Raw genomic sequence first — 24,191 nt, 5'->3', positions numbered from 1 at the left:
TGAAGGCAGTGTGCAGAGCTGAGTGGTGGTGAATGGTCCCTGCTCCCTGGAAACATGCATCCTAGGGGAGGAATGGGCTGGACAGACAGATAAACACACACACAGTGGCAGTGTTAATGAGAGCAAATGCTTTTGTATTCTTATGGGCACTTAGGGTCCTGCAGGGCCGAGTGACCAGAAAGCAAGCAGGCCAGGCCTCCAAGGTCCCAGGGATGGAGACCCGGATGTGTCAGCTGACAGCGACAACCTCCCTTCCCACCTGGAAGCGAGGCTCTGTCTGTTGAATGGCTGAGAGAGCCATGCGCCTGATTTGTCTCCCGCCTTTGATTTTGTTAAAGAGTGCCTGCTGTATTCCCTCTTCTTTTTACCTCCTCTGAGCTGGCTGCACAGCAGTATGTTCCACAAAATGCAGCTCTTGCTTCGCATGGTAGAGGGAGAGGTTGGCAGATAGCCTCAGCTCCCAGCTGGCAGCAAGTTCACCGTGTTCTCTGCACGGCAGCCCTCCTGTCTAGCTCGGGGTTCTGGAGTCTTCACTTGCCCTCCTTGGACAGAGCATTAGTTCTCCTTCACTGTCATGTCATGCCACAGAGGGACCAGGCTTCCTTGGCTGTGCGGGAGCTGGCTTGCTGGTGGCTCACTGAAAAGGTTTCCTAAAATAATCTTTCAAAAATGTAGAAGATAAAACATGACTCATGTGTCCATTGTTTTTCTAGGTTTGTGGGTAACACTGAAATTACTTCCTGGAGATATCCATCAGATTAGAAAAGAGTTTCCTCACTTAGTGGACAGGACCACTGCGGTGGCTCGGAAGACGGGGTTTCCGGAGATAATCATGCCTGGTAAGAACTGATTCTTTCTGCGCTCTGGGTGTGGTGTGGATGTGGATGGCGTCCGAGGAGCTTGTACAGCTGGCTGCAAGGCGCAGTATGGGGACAGTGTCCTGGAGGAGCTCTGGCAAGCAGAGTTGAGCTGATGGGAGGTGATGTGTGAACCCCAGCATGGTCATAGTTCATCCCTGCAGGCAGGAGCTGAGGCCCGACTGAGAGCTGACCACCTGGGTTTGGGCTGCGGGGAGGTGGCTTCTCTTAGTTGTCTTAACCTGCTGGTGGGAGTGACTTTTGGTGGCATTGTATAAGGATAAGCGAGGGAATGGATGTTTCCAGAAACCCAGCCCTGAGAACCTGAGGTGGGTTTCCACCACCAGCTGGAGTGAACATCATCATTCCTGTAAGCAAACCCTTTGTTACCCTTAATCTAGAAGCCTTTCAGGTTATCTCTGCCCTATATCGTCTGGTGAAAAGGAAGAATGGGAGTGAGACATTCCAGCGACCCTGGCTGCCAGGAGCTGGGTCGGGGAACCTAAAATGTAGCGAAGGACAGTGGAGCATGGCGCCCTTTCAAGGGCCCCGCGGGCTTCACTTTAGGTTGTGCTCAGTGGGTCAGTCGTGGTGGTTGGTTCACTGGAGGATGAAGGCGGCACTTTGTTGATGGTAACGTAGATTCACAGCGAAGGTCCTGTAACTTCTTTGGAATCATCCAGCACGTGTTCAAAGTTAAGGAGCACAGTTTAGGTAAATGGACCCTACTATGTTCCAGACCCTCAGGGTCGGTTGTGGGTTAAATGTCTCTGCACCGCTGTGGTCCCCGGCCTCAAACTTCACCTTCAGCCTGGAGGTGAGAGTGCAGGACCTGGAGTCTGGTCTCTGGAGCTGTGCCAGGGCTCCTACCCAACCTTGCTCAGCTGTGCTCTGCTGCTCTGAAGAGAGTAATGATAATTCCTACCCGTAGGGCGGGTTGGAGTTGGGATGCTGTAGTGGGTAAAGTCACAGAAAACACAAGGCCAGCTCAAATGGCTGAGCCCTAAGCATGATCACTGGCTCACGTCCCTGAGCGACGGACACAGCCGGGCTCCCTTTCTCCATAGTAGCCTCTGCTGCGTTGTCTCCTGTGCATATTGACTTTGTCCTCTGGGTAAGGGCTCTGCTGGCTTCCATGTTCTTCCTAGACCCCAGTGTCCTAAAGGAGATAGTGTGCTTTGGACCCAGTGTTGCCCAGCAGGGAGCCTGGGCGTCCTGCAGCCTGGCCTGCTCAGGCCCCTGCCCCGTGGCCCCCGGACAGCACTGGGCTGGGCAATGGGGTGTGCATTATCAGCCACCTAGACGTCTGCGCCTCCCAGCTGCAAGGGTTGTGGGAGGGAGACAAGGACACTGGACGCATGTCGGGGTAGACATCTGATCAAAACAAGGAAGGAGGGGCAGCAAGTGAACGTTGACACCTGAAACCTGCTCAGTTCCTGTTTTATTAGTACCGCTCAGGCTCCATAATGGATGTTAAGCTTCTTAAACCAATAATGGAATTCTGTGTAAAGATTAATCTCATATTTACATAATACTTTTCAGTTTCCAAATAACATTCATATTAATAATCTGATTTGATCCTCACGAGATCCTGGGCAAGACCGTGAATATTTATCCTTTATATCTGTGGGATACTTTTTGGTTTGCTGATAATGCTCACGGAAGTCTACACGTTGGTGTTGAACTAATTGCAATTGAAATTAAGCCACAGCCTAAAGTTACACAGCTAATGAGCAGTAGAAATGGGGCCACACCACCGCACATTCAAGGATTCCCCATGGTGTCCCTTTAAGGGCCCTGCTGCGCGTTCTGGGAAGAGCTGTCCGCTCACTGTGTGCCCTATCAGAGATAGTGGTTTGTGTAGTGTAGGGTGGGTGGGGACATGTTCCTTCTGCTTCCTCTATCTCTCAGGGCTGTTGTGGGTCATTGCGTTCTCTGGCTGGTGAGTTGATGTAAAGGACATCTCAGATTGGTTAGGCTGGTATGTAGCAGCTTACCTATACAGGAAGAAAGCGTGACCTCCAGCTCGCTGTGACACCGAGGGATACCTTCAGCGGGCGGGAGTCAAGTCTGTGCGCAGCAAATTAATTTGGAGCTCTTAGTGGATGCATTGCTTGCATGTGGACTTGATATGAAATTTATAGATTAGGATGACATTGGGCATTCGTCTTGGGTGGTCTGGGATGGCCTCATGTTCAAAGAGAGGCCCAGGAAACTTCTAGCTTGTACTGGTCATATTTCCCTTTATAACTGACCAACCTAAAAGGTAACTCTAGACCTCTAAAATAATCTCCTCATAGATTCCTGTGGAAGCCTTGTAGCTGACTGTTGTTCAGAGGGTTCTGTGTACTGAGTTGGGAGTTGGGGTTCCTGTAGTGTGGGACTTTAGCTAGAGGGAGCCACCATGTTCTCTATGGCCAGGGAATCATCGACAGGCTGTGGGTACCGCATGGTACCCTTGGGAAAGAGAGAGAGAGAGAGATTGACATCCTGGGGTGTTTTCACTCAGGTCCCTGGCCTTTAGCTTGGTAGGACCTGTGCATTGTTCCCATCTTGTCCTGTCTTATGGAGATATTCGTTCGTTCTTTCTTTCTTTCTTTCTTTCTTTAAGATTTTATTTATTTATTTGATAGAGACACAGTGAGAAAGGGAACACAAGCAGAGGGAGTGAGAGAGAGAGATGCAGGCTCCCCGCTGAGCAGGGAGCCCGATGTGGGGCTCGATCCCAGGACCCTGGGATCATGACCTGAGCCGAAGGCAGACACTCAATGACTGAACCACCCAGGCGCTCCATGGAGATGTGTTTTACAGAGATGTGCATCTCCTTTGCACAGTGGGAGAGCCTGCTGTGTCACCTGTGTTTTTCTGCCAGCTTTTCTGCCTTTCAATGAGCCACTGGAAATCCTGCAGGTTTTCTGAAGGATCCTGGTGGGGAGCAGAGTTTTCCCCTGAGCCCAGAAGGTGGCGGGAGACCTGCATGAGGCAGAGGGTGTGTGAGTCCACCCACGCCTGCTTGCAATTGCTTCCTCCCCAGAGTGAGAACCCTGGGGCCCTGCAGGTGTCCACTGAGGGCACTCTTGTGAGTATGCATCTGTGGGGCTCATCTGCCATAAATAGGGTCTCATTTCTGGGCCGGCTCTGCGTCTGGATGTCTAGGCCAGTAGGAGAGTGAGACCATGGGGTTCACCACCTCCCTGCCCCCCAGCGTGTCATGGCCGTCTGGCTGATGAGGCCTTTAAGAAGCTCTTATAGCCCTTTTGGATTACAGGTTTTGTGCTTTGGTAGAATGTGCAGGCCGAGGGGTCCTGCAGATCTCCCCAGCCTTATCAACTGTTCAGTGGCGGGTGGTATGGGAGGTTCAGTGACTTGTCTGCAGCTGCTCAGGACTTAGTGGCAGGTGTTGGCCTGGCAGCTTTGCCTCCTGCCCCTGGGCTGGGCTCCATCACTCTTAGCTTCTCGCACAGTCAGTATTACTGACTGCAGCCGTGCTCACTCTCCCAGCAGCGTCTGTGGCTGCGGAAACAACCCACTGGGATTATTATAATAATGACTTTTAAATGAAGGCTTAATTTAATAGTTGGAGACATTAAAAGCCAGAAGAGAGCAGAAAAAAAGAAAGGAAGAAAATAAGAATGCAAGGAGACTGTTCTTGGCCCATAGTGGGCCATTTGGTTCTTTTGATGGACCGGTTCCTCACATCTCCTGTGGGAGGGCAGGTGGGTCCACGTGGCACGTGACCAGACACACAGCAGAGGGAGAAGCACTGGGTAGTGATGCTTGCTCTAAATCATGCGGCTAATGAAGCTTGCTAAGTTTTCCCAGTCGGACCATTACCAGGGGCCTCAGAGGCTCTCAGTAGGAAGAAGCATCTTGAGTTTGTTTGTTGTGTATGGGGTTTGTTTTTGTTCTCACAGTTTATGGCCCATCTCACTTTAAAACACACACGTCTGTTCTGATCCTGACAGCTGCCCACCAGGAGGAGAGAAACTTCTCTCTTGACCTGCTCCTAATCCCTGATCCCAGACATCAACTCAGAACCTTGGCTTGTGGCTCTAATTCTCGATCAGCTTCTTGTTCAAGTCCTTGGAATAATGTAGAGGAAGCCAGTATTGCTCATTGTCATCTGAGGTGTGCCACTGATGGTGTGATGATCTTGGGTTACCCATATACCGAGAACACAGCCCGTGGTCCACCATGCAATAGTGATAGGAGTCACGCTGGGCCATGGACACTGGAAAGGGGATGGTCACTGCAAACCCATCGGCGGCATTCGAGTCGCTGTGGGCATGAGCTGCCCACTGAGGTGAAGGACCGTGCAGATAATTCAGGGCCTTGAAGTTTCTCCTCCTTCTTGTGATCTTATGATGATGTTGCTGAAAACTGCTTTTGTCATGTGTTTAAATGCTGAGACTGTTTTGTAGAAAATATTTTGTAATTACATATACAGTATTTATAATTCTCTGCTAGAATTGGTAGCAGTTTCAACAGTGTTGCAGAATTCCCCATTATATTATGAATAATGGATTGCTTTTAAAGGTATAATTTCCCCCCCAGGTGATGTTCGAAATGATATCTACGTAACATTAGTTCAAGGAGATTTTGATAAAGGAAGCAAAACCACAGCAAAGAACGTGGAGGTTACAGTGTCTGTTTACGATGAAGACGGAAAACGGCTGGAGGTATTTATTGTTGCAAAGCTTTATCTGTGGTGTTGAAACTTTATTTTCCAAGTGTTTTCTTGGCTCTGCTGCAGAATAGGAAAAGACATAGCTGAGGCTCCTTGATCCCATTTCTGGGGATGAGAGTTTATTCTCTACCCCCTTCCCCAGCTCACCATAAAGGGCTGGTGTCCTTGGGGTCCTGGCTGCCGCCTACCTTGAGAGACCCCTGCGGTCCTGAGCCCCTCTTTCCCGGTCCTATCACAGGGCCTCACTTGCCGACATAGACCCAAGCCTCAGAGGTCTAGTGGTTACACGAGAAGTTCAGACACCGTTATTATCACCATTTGAGAGATAGGGAAACTGAGGCCCGGGGAAGTCTCGACCAGGGTCAGAGAGTTAAGTGGGAGTTGGAACTGGGTTTTGAATCTGGGCCTCTGACCTCGTGTTCTCCTGGGTGGTGGTGGTTACCACGGTGGCTTGCAGGACTCGGCGTGCTGGGCGATGCTGAGGGATGGTGACCTCCTCTGATGACTAGAGGCCACGCCAGAGCAGGTGTCCCTGCCAGCTGCCCCTCTGGACCCTGGGGAGCAGACTGGGCTCCTCTGGGCTCACGTGTCTGAGAGCAATGCCCTGTGTGTGCACCTGAGGCTCAGCTGTGCCAGGAGGTGAGGGTGGCATCCTTTCTGTGTGGGTGGCCCATGTCCAGGGTCACTGCTGGGTGGTGTTGCCCCTGCCACTTGGGCTTTATTGGCATAGCTTCTGCTGGAGCCGAGTGGTCAGTTTACGGCTGGTAGAATGGGAAGGAGCATTGCCATCTTTTTCTCGCCTCTAGCTCTTCATCCTGGGCCTACTGAGTGAATCCGGCAACTTCCTGCAGATCTGAATGTGAAGGCTGTTAGGGGTGAGGGTCGGAAGGACGGAGGACAGTAGCATTCCTATACTGATAGCCATCAAGATGCTGGAATATCTGCGAGCGAGACTGTATGCTGGCCGCGGTGGCTCCAGATGGATCTGTCCTTCCATTGCTGGGAGCGTATTCCATTTGTGATGGGGTTTATTGGCATTCCTGTAGCGCTCTGCTTAGCTCATCTAATGGGGGCGGGAGGTGGGGAGATGGATGCAGTGTCAAGCTCTATGAGGTCTGATGTGAACTCTTTATGCCTTCTTTTAAAGCATGTGATTTTCCCGGGTGCTGGTGATGAAGCGATTTCAGAGTACAAGTCTGTGATTTACTACCAAGTAAAACAGCCACGTTGGTTTGAGACCGTTAAGGTATCATTTACATGGTCATTTTATCCCACGGGGTTGATTATGAAATGCTCATTTGTATCCCAAGGAAGTCCCCAGCTCCCACCCAGCCCGGGGCTGCTCGCCAGCGGGCACCCTGAGCAGGCAGAGGAGCTCTCCCCACAAAGCCGTTCAAGGTTGCTAAGGAACCATGCTGGCATTTCTTGGAATACATTTACTCCCATCTCCTTTTGGACATAAAAATAGGACTTTCATGGAGACAAATGAAAAAGTCCTTTAAAGATAGCTATTATCTTTCTCTTCCCGGGTCTGTTATGTGTGTGGCATGCTGTCTTTACACCAAATGGGAAAAAATAGAGGTGACAATGTATGGAGGACGTCGCTGGGGAGATGGGTCCCCGTCCATGGGGTAACACTGCTCTCCCGACGCGGCTCGCTGACGTCAGCATGGCAGCCCACCGTGGCACACCACAGCCCCCGTGCCAAGGGCTTGAACATTGGGAAACTCAGCCTGGGGTTGGCCTTAGAAGACAGATGGTAGCTAGGAGAATTGGGGACAGTCTTTGGTTAAAGGCAGCATGCGTGGGGTCTGTCTTCTTTGACTGCTCGTCACAACAGGAAAGCTTTCTTCCTGCTGCCCGAGGGCAGGTCCCTGCAGCTGTGGAGGGACTGTGGACACCTCCAATAAGGGCTACTAGGAATGTGGCAACTTGTAAAAAATAGAGTTTAACAGTGAGGACGTGAACATTTACGAAATTGTCTGTTGTCTTGCAGTCGGTTTGGCATCCCTTGCAACATTGTCTTGTTTAAATTTTCCAAAAGCATTTTGCCTTTGGTTAAGTCCCGTCGGGGATTAGGCGTACTGTGTTTTCGTCCCTGCAGGGAGGAAGTGCGCAGTCGCACGGTATCTTCAGTTGAACAAAACCATTAATGTGAGAAGATACGGTACAGGTGCTGAAACCTTCTTTTTCAATTGCACAGGTGGCCATTCCCATTGAGGACGTCAACCGCAGTCACCTCCGGTTTACCTTCCGCCACAGGTCATCCCAGGACTGTGAGTAATCCTTCGATTTTAGCCCGTGTTGTTTGCAAGGGGAAGCTGGGGGAAAGCTCCGTCGGCTGTACTTGTCACTTGTTCTGGATTATTGTAGAACTAGATGATCCTAACAGATGCGGTTTTAATCCTCTAGCTCATTTCCATGTTGACCTGTGTCTGGAAGGTGTTATTGACTCTTTTTCATTGCGAGGCTTACAGGAGATCTTAATTTTCTTCTCAACTTTTTCCTGCTGCTACCTCCTGTTCTTCCTTTCTGTTTCTTCTCTTCCACGTGACTTTCTAACGCTGTTCCCTTCATCCAGAAAGTCACTGAGATACAAGTAGATTTCAGAAATCCGCTCCTAATGACGTTTGCGTTGGAATGGAAAACCTCGAGATCTGTTTTGTGTTTGTGGGTAGCCCCCATGTCTGGCTTCAGACTGCACTTCTCTGGTGGGAGATGTTGGTGTAGTTGTGACTAATGCTGAGAAGAAGGGAAGAACTGGGGTTCGGATCCCTGCCCTTCCAGAAGAGTTCTTTATCGATGACTGGAGTTCCCCCTCATGTTCATTCTTGTCTGCTAAGGACATATCCCTGTATTAGACACTAAGACATCACGACAGACAGCTGTATCCCTCCTCGCCCTTTGTGGTCTGTACCCCCAGGGCAGTGAGCTAAGATTTGGGACAGTAATGCCCAGCAAGATGGGCTGAATTGTGTTGCTGTTGCTTTGAGGGGAAGGGTGGTCTGGGGGCTGTGTTTATCACTTGGGTGGGGGCCACTTGAGTGGGGGTCCTCTACCCTGGCTCTCTGGAGATGATTCATCTGGAGGATAAGTGCCTGGGGGTCTTGACCAAGCGGACGGAGGCTACGGAGCCCATGGCACGATGTTTGGCATAGAGGAGGGGGTGGGCCCTCAGAAGCCACTTCTGTGTGGTAGTATGTCCATCCTTCATGCTGTCTCTGGAAGGGGGCCTGCCTGACCTAGGCCCTTTCCAGGGTATGGGACCCGCATAGGTAGGGGGTGCAGGAGAGTGAGTGTGTGTGAAGCCGGGGGAAGGTGGGCCTCACCGTGTGGCCAGCAAGGAGCTAGGACCCCGCTGTTGTTGAGAAGCTCTGGGGAGGTGTGTTCCTGTGGTCCGCAGGGCTGTTGTGTGCAGAACACGCATATCAGCCTAAAGATGGGCTGTGGGGCGGGGGGGGGGGGGATGGGGCAGGTGGATCTGGCGCATCATCCCATCTCCTGTCCCTTTCCAGGGTTTCAGCAGAGCAGGGCCCTAGCTGATGAGGGGTTGGGGTTCAGGGAGATGGGGAGAAGCAGGGTGGCGAGGGCTGGCCAGCATGGGAAGCAGTCGCCAACCATGGTGGACTTGCGTGACGGCCAGAGCCAGCCCGCCAGGTGGTGGCCCGGGGTCTGCTGGTTGTGCATGGCCCTCCTCGGTGCCCAGAACCGTGGGGTAGGAACCGTGACTCAAACATGTGAGCTAACATTCGTGGGCTCTTATTGTGCTGTTTGGATCTGTCCTCACCCACGACAACCCCGTGGGCCCTCACTGTAGTCATTGCTCTGCACTTCCGGTGGAGGAACTTGTGGCTCACAGACCCCAGCTCGGTCCCCAAAGTCACCCATTTTGTCAGTGGGGGAGCTCGGGTAACCCGGTCTGTGTGCTTGAGTGTCCCACTCCCGCACCTCGGGGGTGTGGCGAGGCCATTTAACGTCCTCTGGTCTTAGTTTAGCACCTGCTGTCTACACCTCACAGAGAAGATCTTCTTTCCAAACTTTAGTTTGAGATGAGTTGTGAGGTCAGCCTGGGAGGATCATGGAGCAGTAGACGGGGTGCGGGGTGAACGGAGCCGGGTGCGTCATGGGGCCCACTCAGGGGAGGTCATTCCTTGCCCAAAGCAGGGAGCAGGGGCCGGGTAGAATGGCCAGGAGTGGGAGCAGGCTGCAGGGAAGAAGGTGGGAGCGCTGGCGGGCAAGGAGAGAGTTCTAGAATCCACAGAAACTTGTCTTAAAAGGCACGCTCGCCCTTTACGACGAGCTTGTTCTCTCTGGTTAATAAATTACATTAGGGCAGAGGGATATCCTCTGTAGCATTTTAATTTTCAAAATCCTTGTTTTTCTAGTCAGTTTTAAGTACTTGTTACAGATAAGGTGCTGTCACCCGACACGCCACCACACATTTGCATAATTAATGAGGCTCCCTGGCTGTGGCTTGTGGGGTTTTGGAACCGTGTGGAACACCGGGAATGTGAGGCTGCCTCCGTCCTGAGCCGGCCGCCGCGGGAGCGACGGCAGCCCCCAGGGCCTCCTCAGCCTGCCTGAGCGCACACATGCAGGGTCAGAAACGGGGGAGTGTGGCCCCCCGACCCCTGCAGTAAGCTGCTTTTCCCCTAAAGGGAGACACGGTGAGCTCAGGGAACCAGTGATGGGGCTTCTTAGGCTGGGATCCGTTCCGGGGGCGGGAAGTCTGGTGCTGATGTGACAGACACTCCAGCAGCCTGTGAGCACTTCCAGGTGCGTCCGCTCCTGTTTCTCCCGAACTCGAGCCGGTGTGCGGCCGGGTCCGCCGGCCGGGAGCTGAGTTTCCTGGGCTCTCAGGGGGCCTGGCTGGGTGGGGCAGTCCTGCCTCTTGTGCCCTTGGTGTCCTGCAAAGTTGTTGTCTCCTCCCAGTGGTGCCAGTGAGCACGTAGTCAGTCCTGCCTGTGGCCTCGATGTCAAGGTATAGGACATTAATCAAAGGTGCACAGTGTTACTTTGTCCTACTTACTCGTTTTACTAGTAAGATCAGGGGAACCCGTGTGCTGGCAGGGGTGCTCATCTGTCCTTCTGAACGATGGCTGCTTGCACGGAGATCTCTTCTTTCTTACCTGAACATTATGGTAGTTCACGTTTTCTGTGTCCTTTTACAAAGTTGTTATTGCTATTTTTATTCCTAGAGTAAAAATTTTTTTGTCTTCATTCCTGCCTTTGTTTTGGTAGGTCAGTCATTCCTTTCTCTTTCTAATTAGCCAGCATTTATTGAGCACCTGCTATGTGCCGGGTACCCATGGACACCAGGACTTCAGAAATGAACGACACGCTTCATCTTTGGCAATGGTGGTGACTCGGGGTAGATATTTTGATCCCCTGACTCAGGGTGGGTGGGTGTGCTCCTTTGTTGACCTCTGTCTATCTGTCTCTCTCTCTCTTAAGATTTTATTATTTGAGAGAGAGAGAGTTCAGGGAGGGGCAGAGAGAGGGGAGGAGCAGACTCTGTACTGAGAGTGGAGCCTGACATGGGGCTCGAAACCAGGACCCTGGGATCATGACCTGAGTGGAAGGCAGAGGCTCAGCTGACTGAGCCCACCAGGTGCCCTCTCTTGTCATCTCTGAAAGAGAATGTAGGATATATAATTTTAAAGATGATAGCTCTGGAACCCAGTGTTTCCGTGCCACACTCCGTGGCATCTTGCAGAACCTGTGCAGAATCTGCTTCTTCAGTGGAGACTCCTTGCTCTGGCCCTGGCCCACTCACCCCCAGCTGCTCACCAGCCACCTGGCTCTCTGTCCCCAAGGGCCAAGCGTAGGGCTGCTCAGGGACTCTGCCTTTGGCCGTGTCTCTTCTGGGAAGGTTTATGCACCAGCTCACATGTTGTCCATCTCCTCAGAGACCTTGTCCAACCATCTAGACATTCATCCCTGTTCCACCATGCCCCTCTCATGCGTCACTGTCACCAAGCGAAAGGACTGGTTTGTTGGCATCTCCCCAGCTAGAACAGACGCTTCCCGAGTACCTCATAGACAGCAGGCCCTGTTGCGGGCACTGGAAATAACAGTGACAAGTGTGCAGTGAAGCTAATGAATGATAAGCCGAGGTGACCTGGTGGGGATTGGGACTGTCCTCTGGGTTTGCTCGGGCAGCCGGCACAGAATAGACTTGGTGGGGGGACAAGGGGGGTTGCAGCTTGAACAACAGAGATGTATCTCCTCACGGTTCTGGCGACTTGAGTCTGAGAGCAGCATGCAGGCCCCCTGGGGTCTGGTGCAGATGCTCGTCCAGCTTGTGAACCCACAGAGGAGCAGAGCTCTGCTGTCTCGCTCTCTTTTCTTGAAGGGCACTAATTCGGTGGGGTTGGCACTCCCCCCTTAAGTCCTCGCTAACCTCGAGCTCCTTCCTACAGGCTGCACGCGGGGGTTGCTTAGGGCTCTAGGCCAGACCGGGGAGGGACACAATTCAGTCCATAGCAGTTGAGAAGAAGAACACATCGGGGGAGGGGAGAGAATGTGCCCGGGTTATGATTTACTGTGTTAGATGGTCTGGGCACCTCAGAGCAGGGCATCTGTCAGCCAAAACTTGAATGAAGGGAAAGAATGAGTCTCACCCACATCCAGGTATCTGGGGGAGGAGCTTTCTTGCCAGAGAACAAAATTTCACATTCATGCGTTCCCTCCACCTGAATTTGTACTAGTGGATGTCGTGAGGTAGGAATCTGTTCTGTTTTTCCATACTGATAGCCAGTTTTCTCAGGGAATGGCCAGTCCCTACCGCACTGCCCTTTGCATTATGTTTCCGGGCTCCGTCACTCCCATTGCCTCTGGCTGTCCCCGATATTAAGCCTTGCTGTGGTCTTTGTGGTCATTTCCCAGACACTGCTGGTTTCTAGGTTTGCAGACCTCCTGCCTCCCCATCCTTCGTGCTCTTGAGCTTCCTCCACTGCTTGTGACCGTGGGAATCCGTTTGCATGTTCTATGAGGAATCTCTTCCTTGAGGTTCTGATTGGAGTTACTTGGAATTTACAGGTTAATTTGAACACCACTGGTCCCATTAAGAGGAGTCTTCCTCCTAGTGAACACACTTCCATTTTTCCATTTCTGTTTCCTTTAATTCAGTGCAGTTTTGTCATGTTTTTGTAAAGGTTAGCCCTTGTAGTTTTTTATGTGATATTGCCATGATGGCGGTTGACAATGATGATGGATTTCTCTTGCAGCCAAGGATAAATCTGAGAAAATATTCGCACTAGCCTTTGTAAAGCTGATGAGATACGATGGGACCACGCTGAGGGACGGGGAGCACGATCTCATCGTCTACAAGGTATGCTGCTTGCTTGGTGCCGTACTGCTGGTGTGGAGCCCCTCTCTTACTCCATCCTCTTCTCCGGGACTCCTGGGCTGAGACGTTTCCCGTGTTTGTGAGATAGCCACTCTCTAGTTTCACCTACCCGCATGCACATCTCCGATGACCAGCCCTTTTGCTGTCTCTAATGAGAGAATAGGATGTGCAATAAATGTTAACATGAATGAATCTACACCAATAAGGGCAACCGTAAAAATAAACAGTTTCGGAAGTGATAAAGAACAAACATGATGGCAACAAGGATGAAGGATGCGACAGATAGAAAAGAAGTAGGGATCGTCGATTGTGACTTGCTTCTGACGTGCCTGTGATTAAACCCCCAGGCGGAAGCGAAGAAGCTGGAGGACGCCGCCACGTACCTGAGCCTGCCGTCCACGAAAGCAGAGCTGGAGGAGAAGGCCCACTCGGCCACCGGCAGGAGCATGCAGAGTCTTGGGAACTGCACGATCAGCAAAGACTCCTTCCAGATCTCAACGCTCGTGTGCTCCACCAAGCTTACCCAGAACGGTGAGTCTGCGGATGGCTCTGTGTTCACCCCGCAGTTTCCCTCCCTCAACCCCATCCTTTTCGGGCTCCCAGCCCACTCTCCACTCCACGCGTCCTCCATGTGCTGGTATTGGCCGGTCTCAGTGTCCATGGACCAGAAGGGGTCCATGGCATGGCACCCGCTGCACCTGAAAATGTACTACAATTTTGGTGTGAGCATTAACCTTACAGAGAGATAACCTATTGCGTTTGCTTTCAAAAAAGGTTTTTGGCCACAGGAAGGTAGCATGACGTAAGGGAAAACCCACGGGATTTGGAGTCAGATCAAAGACCCAGTGTGGAGCGCTTGCTGTGTGCTCACCCTGGAAGTGGACTTGAATGGGGGCCTGTGAAACTGAACCTCACTTACCTCGTCTCCGCACACATGCAGGTGTGACATCTGCCTCAGAGGGCTTCGTGAGGGTGTGGGGGTTACACACGCCAGAGGATCTGAGCTACCCGCTCTGTGTGTGTGCCTTTCCATCTCCCAGTTACTTCACCCAGAGAATCACCAGTTAGCTTTATTTCAAAAGGCCGGCTTGGTGGCCCGGGGCGCACCTTGGTCCCCGCGCGCTGTCTGGATGCGGCAGGGCTGCCTCTGCACACTTACTCCGTTTACAGATTGTGTCCCCCATGTGTGGCCGTATCACGGCCATGCAGAGGGACTGTATTCTCTCTCGAAACTCAGCTGGAAAATCCAATTTCTTCCTCTTCGCCACCCAATATGGATTTTGATTATAAATGTTGGTTGGTATCTTGAATTATGTCCCTGGGTATTGTCCGAAAATCTTGGCAGTAGTCTCGGATTTGTCAGAGGCATAGTCATTGGACTCTAGCCGGATAAACGCGGTATAGAGGGACCCCATCGTCAGAAAGCCATGGCCCTGGAGTGGAGAGCGGGCTGGGTATTCCTGCTGTCCGTGCGTACTGTCTCCCTGCTGTTCTGCTGGCTTTACATACAGACTGTGCCTCCTCACCACTTGTCTTGTGAGTCAGCCGTGTGGGGGAGCGTGTCACTCAAATGCAGGAAGGCCATTTGGACGTGTCTCTCTACTGTTACCTTCATCATCACAGTTTGCCCGAAGTGTTATGAATTCTCCCAGCTGGTGGTGTGCAGTGATGTCCGTAAGCAAATGCAAACCCTTACCTGGGCATCAAGCTCGGTGCAAGGGTGGGGAGGGGTGCAGAATGCACTGGGAGTGTGCAGCTTTTGTGCCCAGGGAGCACGTGGTCAGCAAAGCAGGTGCTGGTTTGGGACTGCATTATGGAAAGGGTGCCCCACTGGTCAAACGTTCCTCTCTGGATATGGTCCTGCTAATTCCCTCCCTAGTCTGACTGCTGCACTGTCCAGGGCCTCATTAAACTCAGGGCAATGGCTGCCTCACTGGTGAGTCACTACCCCACATGTGTGGCATTCGGCTTTTCATCACATGCCAGACGCATGAGAGCTGCCGTGTTACGCCGTTTTCACTACGTAGGATGTATCCCATCTTATGCTTGGGTCACCGCTCCAGGCGTATGTTTGGAAGTTGTTGTTTGGAACTTGAACATGTTTTCCCCACCAAAACAGTGTTCCAAAGAGCAGTTAGGTTGGGAGGCCCACACACAGAATCCTTCTTAACCTACGTATTGCTGGAGAAGGGGACTGTGAACCCGAAATCTCCCAAGGTATTAAGAAGCAGAAATCTCCCAGGGGTGTGAGGCCAACCCCTCCTCATACCTCCCAGCTCCCTGGCTGTCATCAGTCACAGGGTGATTCCCTCCCTGGAACTGAGGGAGCGGGGTCCCTGCTCTCCGCAGCGGCTGTTGCTGGGCTACAAGGAAGTTCCAGGGTGATGCTGTTCACACAGAGTCAAGGGGACATCTTTTGGCTTTCATTGCACACCTGCCCATGATTCTCCTTTTTGAGATGGTGGTGTGGCAGGTGGTGCTGCAAGACGGAGCTGCCACACTTGGCATCTGAGCAGCGAGCCTCAGATTCTCATTCTGGGAGTCATTTTTCTGCGTCCGTGTTTTGTTCCTGTGAAGTTCTGTTACTTAGGGAAAAGCGGTGGCTGAATTATTCATCGAGGTTTGTATTAAACATCTCTGTTCTCAGCATTACTGGGTGCTATGGGGGATAAAAGGAGAAGTATAGGATGTGATTCCTCTCTTCAATTAGCTTCCTATGTAATTAGAGAGAAGTCACAAAACACAGAATGACCATGGGCCAAACCACGGTGGCTCCCTGGAATGAGGGCTGGGTTGGGGAGCGCTGGTCTGACCAGGTAGCTGGAGGGTTGGTCGAGTTCTGTTTTCTTAAAACACTGCCCCTCCTCAGAGGCCCTCTACCACTGTTCATTTGCCAGCTTTTCATTTTCTCAGGTTTGCCATACAGAGGTCAGCCTCAGCCTCCCTCATACCTAAAGTGCCACTAACTGCATGAATGGAATCCAGATTATTAGCTAGTTGCCATTAAAAACCAGATAAATAAACAACTCTTATGGGCTGGAAATCTGCCTTAACCTTGGGGCCAAGAGCAGGTCTAGGCAGGATGTGGCCTTTGTCATTACTTTCCTTTAGGAAGGAAGAAAACAGGTGAATTTTCATTTAGAAATGAAAACATCTTAACTTTCACCATGAATGGTTAAAATTTTCACTTCCTGATCAACTTGTTGATGGACGGCTGCTGTGGTCCGTCTTCTTGCTGTCCATCTTGCCTAGCACTTTCATCAGGCCACACCATTTAGTTCTGGTACCAGCCCTGAATTTGGCAACACCGTAGTCATTGTGCAGATAGGTAAGCTGAGGTGGGATTGCTTGTCCAGGGTCCCCTGATGGTGGAGTGGCCCAGCGGGTGTTTGAGTCTCTTACACGGTGGTTCAGCTCCTGTCCTCTCTGTTTCCACGAGTCACCTTGCCAGATGCACTTTGGGGTAAGGACAAAGAAATGAGAACAAATGTTTGGGTGCTCATCACATGAATAATGCCTTTTGCGTGGTTTCATCCTTGCTGGGTGTGTCGTGGTCCCTGAAATGCTACCTATTGTCAAAATGGTATTTTTCTTTCCAATATTAATTAGGGTTTTTTTTTTTTTTAAATGGAGGTACTTTGTGCAGCTGAAGTTTGTGCCCAATGAGCATAAATGGTAAATTGGATACACTTTGCTAATTGTGTTTTTTTCACATAATGGGATATGAGTATAACTTCAGGGAAGATTGTGTAGGCCCATGTTCTTCCCTAGTGATGCTGTGTGTTCTGTCTTCATGCCTTCAAGAACATCTTGCTGCCTTAAACGAAGTCATTTCTGGACATTGTTTTCCGCATTTAGCCTGTAAAAGTCCATCCATTCAGCCTATGGTTTTTCTGTTAGAAAACAAAGAGAACACACAGTCAGCCCTAAGAAGTGAGCAGCCTTGGCAGGCCAGGCCGAGGGCAGCACTTGCCCTGCGGTTCAGGCTCCCTGTGACCTTGCTGTCTCTGTACCTGAAGGTACATTTCTTATTTTATGTTATTTAATTAAAAGGAGAAAAAAAAAAAAAAGCCTTATTCTCAAGTGGGAAAAATCCATTTGGTGGAAGATTTCAGGGCCATGCTTTGTGGGTGAACAGCCTTCTTCCAGACCCTCTGCTGGGCTGAGTCTACCTCCTTGCAGATTGGAGAGGGGAGCCCTTTTTCTTTAAGCTCCTGAATGCATTTTAAAAATGATTTATCTGGGGTGTCTGCGTGGCTCAGTCATTGGGCGTCTGCCTTTGGCTCAGGTCATGATCCTGGGATTCTGGGATCGAGCCCCGCATCGGGCTGTCTGCTCGGTGGGAAGCCTGCTTTCTTCCTCTCCCACTCCCCCTGTTGTGTTCCTTCTCTCACTGTGTCTCTGTCAAATAAATAAATAAAACCTTAAAAAAAATGATTTATCTATTTATTTGAGAGAGAGAGAGATATGAGACTTATGAGTGTGGGGAGGGGCATAGGGAGGGAGAGAGAGAGAGAAAATCTCAAGTAGACTCCCCATTGAGCATGGAGCCTGCTGTGGGGCTTGATCCCAGGACCTTGAGATCATGACGGGAGCCAAAATCAACAGTTGGCCACCCAACCGTCTGAGTACGAGGTACCCCCTCAAGTGCATTGTTAAGTTTCAGTGTGGAAATCATTTCATAGGAAATGTCGTTGGAAATAATGAATTCAGCCATACTAGCTGTCAGGTATGTTCTAGAAAGAAATGAAGTATGGAGCAGACAAATGTTTCCAGATAGGGTGGATTTTTCTTTTTCAACATTCTTTCGCACTCTCGCCTGCTCCGTGATGAAGGGAGACAAAGCTGCTGAGGAGCTGATCTTGGTTCTGTGCTTTTAGTGGACCTGCTGGGGCTCTTGAAGTGGCGTTCCAACACCAGCCTGCTGCAGCAGAACTTGAGACAGCTGATGAAGGTGGACGGCGGCGAGGTGGTGAAGGTAACACACGGGGTGGGGGGACTTGCTCTGTTTCTCTTCCCCGTGGGAGCAGACCTAGGCACTGCCTCCATCGTGGCGTGGGCTCCTGGCTGTAATCCCTTGATTGGATGTGAACATGAACCTTGAAGTGGACAGGCTCCGGCTTGGATTCCGGTTGGGATGGCCGTCTGGCTTTCCGGTGATGGGCTCTGGGGTCAACCCAGTTTTGGGTTTTGGTCCTTATTCTAGTGGGTCCTCCCTGTGGGACGGACAAAGGTGAAATAATCTCTTCCAGGCTTATTTCCTCTTGCTATGTAAAGGAAACCATGGTAATGCTTTCTCAAAGGGTTGTTCGGAGGTTCATGAAACCTGTAGCCTGGATCTGGCACATGGGGGCCCTAGCATTCAGTCCTATTATTATCATCTTATCAGCATTATTACTATCCGCATTATTATTAGTCCTGGCTCATGAGTCACCTAGAACTTCTGTGATTGACCTGGAGAGATGGGTGGTGTGGCATGAGGATCACAGCCCTGGGAGTCCTCTCTTGGCTGTTTTTGTCCCCCTTGTGATCTTGGACTCATTTCTTAGCCTTACACAGAGCAGGCTCTGGAAGAGTGTCAGGTCAGACTGGGGTGACCCGAGATCTCTTGGAGAGCCCCAGTTCTGTAAATCTTCTTTAGGGAATTGCTGCTTCTGATACTAGGCTGTTCTTGCCTCTCATTGGCTCTGATGATGTCTCCTTTTTTTTTTTTTTTTTCAAGATTTATTTATTTATTTTAGAGAGAGAGAGAGAGAGAGAGAGAGAGAGAAAGAGTGCGAGAGAGCATGAGTGGGATGGGCAGAAAGAGAGGGACAAAAAAAATCTCAAGCAGAGTCTGTTCTGAGCGTGGAGCCTGACATGTGTCTTGATCCCCTGATCCTGAGATCATGACCTGAGCTGAAATCAAGAGTCAGACACTCATCCAACTGTACCACCTAGACGTGCAGACTTTTCCTTTTATATTAGGAAACGCATTTCCAGTTTCAGGAGGCCCCATTTGGCCTGCAGAACGATAAGCCGGTCCACACTTGCGGTTTTCTGTTAACGAGGTGTCTATAGCCAGGTCTTTCCGTCCCTGGCTCAGCACTTCGCCCTCCACCAGAGATGATTGCAGGAGACTGCCTTATCTCTGTAAAAATTAATTACTTAAAATGGCCTTAATTAAGCAGCAATGTGGTTAAATTCAGTATAAATTAATTTGGTTGCACCACTTTCTGAGATTCATTGTATAACCATTCAAACATCTCCTTGCTAATCTTCTAATTTTAATCATCTTTTTAGGTTCTTGTCTGCTACCTCTGGCTTGGACAATGTTAATTGCATTTTAAACTTCCTGGGTTCTGTAACTTCCCTTATTCAGATGGAAACTGGGTGAATAAGTTAATGTAACTTTAGAAGATACACGGTTAATGAGATTTTGTCCTTTCTCATTTTTAAATCCCTGTATCACATCAGGAATTAGCTGTATTTGTGTTGGCCTATTGTTACACGTAAGGAGAAGATCTAGAACCATCTTGTCTTACTGTTGTCCTGCACTCCCCTTACCTAATCTATTATCAAACCCTGTTGTTCAGCCCTGGAGATGGTTTTCACCATTCCTCTCCCTCCCATGTGCATTGGTACCAGCAGGTCTGGATGACCTGTCCGTCCATTGCTGGGACATCCTTTGTATCCTGTTGGCCCAGAGAGGTGAGAGGACCTGTCTAAGGCCACACGGATGTTAATGGGAGGCAGGGCTTGAGGGCTTCCCAGCGTGCATGGGGTTCCTTTTCCTCTGAGGACATCACAGAATGAGCTTCTTATGCTCCTCCAAGGCCCCCTCCAACCCTTATGTCCATTTATAACTGGTAGGAGAGAGATGACTTGATGCGTCAAGAACAGTATTGGCTTATTTAGTAAAAGATACAGGTGCCCATCTTGGTGGAAAATGAAAATGGTGATTATTTTGGGCCTCCAGTGGCTAGCCCTCGAGAGAGGGCAGGTGTCAAAAGGAGTGTGTTCATGGCTCTGTGTGCGGGCCCTTCTTGGGGATCCTAGCATCCCTGTGCATCCGTGGTTGCACAGCCTGGTGCAGGCGGCTCCTGCTCTCTGTGGCCATGTTTCTGGGCTACTGATTATGTCATTTGTCTGGCTGGCGGGGTAGTCGACTGCAGGGACTCTGTGTGAACCAAGATGAGCCAGAGCTTGGCACCTGGTGAGCCCGTTGGTGGTAACACAGGGCAGTTAGCAGATGGTGTAAAGGTTCGACCTTTGCAAAAGTTTTACAAACTGAAGATGCTAGGAGATAATACAAAAGTCATGAGGTGGTGTGGGCCCCAATAACTGTGGGCTGGAGGAAGCCTGATATCCAGACCAGAATGTCGGGGTGAATTTCATTCTCCTGGTGCTTGTATGTGGCACTTTCTGGTATAAAATAGGTGGTGGGTGGGTAGCAGAGTAGAATGAGGGTTTGGGGCATCTGGCTGGCTGGTCAGAAAAGCATGTGGCTCTCGATCTTGGAGTTGTGAGTTCAAGCCCTACGCTGGGGGTAGAGATGGTTTAAATTAAAACTGAAAAAGAAAAAGAACATAATGAGTTTTTTATGCTCTGGCGGGTCTCAGATCTCTAACTGGGTTTGGGAGTACGTTCCTCTTCCTGAGGGAGATCTTGGCATTGGGTTTGGAGTTACACAAAGTTTCACAGCCTGAGGTGGAACTGTGGGACAAGCGCTGGTTTTGGGAGCAGGTCCCAGTGATTTGGTTCCTCAGTCTGAGTGCTCTAACCATTGGAGACCCACTGTGGGGACCTGAGGGCCCCCTGTGGTTCTGTGTTGTGTGCATGGGCTGAGCCTTCCAGGAAGAACCTGGACTGGACATCCCATTCATCCATCCCTTTGACACCGTTGCTGTGGGACCCTCTAGCCTATTCTTCTGTTTTACGTAACAGCTTCATGGAGATAGAATTCACACACCACGAAGTGCACTTAATTTCCGTGGTGGCGGTATGCTCAGGAGTTGGTGCCACCATCTCCACTGTCTGGTTCCAGAACATTTCCATCACAAGAGAAAGCAACCCTGTAACCTGTGGGCAGTGACTCCCTCCTCTCCCTGCCATTGTATCTGCTTTCTGTCTCTATGGATTTGGCTCCTCAGATGACTTTTTATTATTTTATATAAATTGAGAATTATACAATCTGTAGCCTTTTGTGACTGGCTTCTTTCAGTTATTATATTTCAGAGTGTAACATGCCACGTGTTAGAACGTCATCCCTTTCTGCGGCTGCGTAACAAATATTCCGATGTATGGATTTGTTCTCCCGTTTATCAGCTGGTGGGCATTTGGGTGTTTGTCACATTTTGACATTTATGAGTCAAGCTGCCGTGAATATTTGCGTACAGGTTTTTGTGTGACGTCTGTTTTCTGTTCATTTGGATACATGCCTACGAATGATTGCTCGTGCGGCAAATGTACATTTAACCCTTTGAGGATCTGTCACCCTGTGTTCGAAACCATCGTACTATTTTACATTTCCACCAGTGATGTGCAAGGGCTCCAGTTCCTCCGCATCCGTGGAGTACATTACACTGTATCAGTATAGTACACTGACTGTACTGCTCAAGTCCTGATGATTGCTTTTTCAGTGGGTGTGAAGTCACATCTCACCGTGGTTTGGGTTTGCATGTCCCTGATGACTCATGGTGACATATGTATACTTTATTCTTTTTTATGTCCAGTATTCCATCATGTGGCCTTCTGCCTATTCTTGAACTCCCCCACTAATGGGGAACTCATTACCTCCAAGATAGTCTTTCGTGGTCTGTCTTACACTTCTTCCAGGAGAAGATGGAGATAGGATCGGAAGCCAGTTTCTAGTGTGATATAACATTGGTGTGTCCTGATTTTATCTCATTCTTTAATTAATTCATGATGGTTTGTCATTTGGGGCTCTAATATTTTGGTGAATTACAGTAGGGCTATAAAAGGAATTGGTAAATTCCTCTTGAATAAAACATGCTTCCTAGTGTTCTGCCGGGTGCCCCAGTTTCAGAGACCCTTGCCTCTTCCGTCTGTGGGCATCTGGGTCTGTGGAAGGTCCTTCATTATACTCGGCTGGATGTTTGTCCCTGTGCTGCTTCTGCCCACTCCTTAGCTCAGGTCCTACACTCAAGAGTTTGGGATGAGGCAGAGCCAGTCCTCCGAGGGCTGCTGAGCTTTTTGTCCCCAGGCTGGTGAAGACCTGGAAAAGGGTTGGGAAAGTCTTACGGGGAGGGGACCATAGGGCGTTTCCCTGTTACCCATCCTCCTCTGCTTGGCGCAGGGTGCCATGCCTTTGTTCTGAGTTCATTCATCTCAGTTTTTGTCTTGCGCATTGCATGGCTGGGAAGAGCCCCTGAAGTGTGTGGCTTCATTGGTGACATTTGGGAAAGGTGGGTGTTTGGAGTATGGCCGAAGAGGGTACTTATTCTAGGTTGGGGGAATGCGAGGTGAGTTTACTCTGTCTGCTGACATTTTGTGTGTTTCTAGTTCCTCCAGGACACCTTGGACGCCCTCTTCAACATCATGATGGAGAACTCTGAGAGTGAGACGTTTGACACGCTAGTGTTTGATGCTCTGGTAAGAGGCTTCTGCATTTCATCTGCTCAGGTATGGAGGAGCTTTTCATGCTCCAGCCTGTGAGGCTGGGGGAGGGGATCCCTCCCGGTCACCTTGGAAGTGTTTTCTGTTGTAAATCCAGTCAAAGCAGTTGGGTTGTGAGGCAGTTGCTTTCAGCAGGACAGTGTAGTTCAGCCAAGGTCGTTTCTGAGGTAGAAAGAGGGACCGTCCAAAAACGTTTTAGTTCACGGACGCCCAGCAGTGCCGCTGATTCACATGCGGCCTGCGTTATTTTACTAATGAATGTATTGATTTGCCCAACAGGTATTTATCATTGGACTAATTGCTGACAGAAAATTTCAGCATTTTAATCCTGTTCTGGAAACCTACATCAAGAAACACTTCAGCGCAACGCTGGCCTACACGTAAGTTCTTTTTTGTTGTTTCAAAACTAATGCTTTGTTTTGTGAGTTTGTTACTAAGTGCCTTTTTCATGTACTTTTGTCTGTGGTTGTGTATGTGCCCCTGCCCCCAACTCTGAATTTACTGGGATAATTTTTATTGTTGTTCCCCTCGTAACAGACCTAGAAATCTTGTTGAAAGAAGATACATGAGAAATCTTACCATTTTGGAATAAATTCTTGTTCTCCTCTCTACTGTCCATTTGTCTTTGAAATTTTCAGTTTATGCTCGATGAGACTGATCTGTGCCTCACGGCAGCCTCCCAACCAGCTTTTGGCAAGTGAATAAATGGATGTGTTCCTGCTTTGAGATTATTGGTTGTTTAGTGTGAATAAAATTCAGTTTTTTACCTCTTTGTGTATCTTTTTGTTCTTTAAAAAAAATTTTTTTTAAAAGATTTTATTTTTTTATTTGACAGAGAGATCACAAGCAGGCAGAGTAGCAGGCAGAGAGAGAAGGGGAAAGCAGGCTTCCCCATTGAGCAGAGAGCCCGATGCGGGGCTCGATCCCAGGTCCGTGAGATCATGACCCAAGCTGAAGGCAGAGGCCCAACCTGCTGAGCCACCCAGGCGCCCCTCTTTTTAAAACTTTTTTTTGTTTTTTTTTAAAGATTTTATTTATTTGACAGAGAGAGACATAGTGAGAGAGGGAACACAAATGGGAAGAGAGAGAGGGAGAAACAGGCTTCCTGCCGAGCAGCCCCGATGCGGGGCTCCATCCCAGGACCCTGGGATCATGACCTGAGCCAAAGGCAGATGCTTAATGACTGAGCCACCGAGGCGCCCCCTAATTTTTTGCTCTTTAAAGAGGGCCTTCCTTTTTATTCTAGATGCTTCAGCTGTAACTAACTTCTATTCTGACTGCCCACCCAGCTGCTCTGAACCTGCCCCCACAACCCCATACCTGTCCGCTGGGCATCTCTCCGCAGCTGGATCAAATGCGGTACGTCCAGGCCTATGAGGTGGCTCGCCTGGTGTAGACCAGCAGTGTCTGGGAACCCGGCTTCACCTGTAACTCTGTTGCTTACAAGTTTAAATTTCTGAACCTCTCTGGCCCTCAGCCTTCTCCTCAGTAAAACGGGCACGATCTTACGGTTTCTTGAGACTTTTAATGAGTTATTACACGTTAAGTATTTGGAGTAATCCTTGGCACTTAGAAAGCTCGAAGCCATTGTTATGTTTCATTATTATTAGAATGATTAGGATGAGTTCCTCTGCCTCTCTCATGGTGGGATTTATTGGCATTTATTCCAACTTTGAAT

General features: G+C 49.9%; 1 protein-coding gene across 5 annotated transcripts in view; it reads left to right on the top strand.

Annotated features, from left to right (window-relative positions):
* DOCK1 (dedicator of cytokinesis 1) overlaps positions 1-24,191 on the top strand; it is a 490,685-nt gene that overhangs the window by 90,405 nt on the left and 376,089 nt on the right. For all 5 annotated transcript variants that reach the window (XM_032882088.1, XM_032882091.1, XM_032882090.1 and 2 more), the window contains exons 13-21: positions 714-839; positions 5,412-5,536; positions 6,692-6,790; positions 7,748-7,820; positions 12,774-12,877; positions 13,243-13,426; positions 17,776-17,873; positions 22,400-22,489; positions 22,793-22,893. In XM_032882088.1, the coding sequence (XP_032737979.1) occupies positions 714-839; positions 5,412-5,536; positions 6,692-6,790; positions 7,748-7,820; positions 12,774-12,877; positions 13,243-13,426; positions 17,776-17,873; positions 22,400-22,489; positions 22,793-22,893 (1,000 nt within the window). The remainder of the gene's footprint in view (positions 1-713; positions 840-5,411; positions 5,537-6,691; positions 6,791-7,747; positions 7,821-12,773; positions 12,878-13,242; positions 13,427-17,775; positions 17,874-22,399; positions 22,490-22,792; positions 22,894-24,191) is intronic.

The sequence above is a fragment of the Lontra canadensis genome, unplaced genomic scaffold (genome assembly GCF_010015895.1).
Source record: "Lontra canadensis isolate GAN:19392208 unplaced genomic scaffold, GSC_riverotter_1.0 scaffold79, whole genome shotgun sequence".
Classification (NCBI taxonomy): domain Eukaryota; kingdom Metazoa; phylum Chordata; class Mammalia; order Carnivora; family Mustelidae; genus Lontra; species Lontra canadensis.
This window is presented reverse-complemented; position numbering and strand designations above follow the sequence as displayed.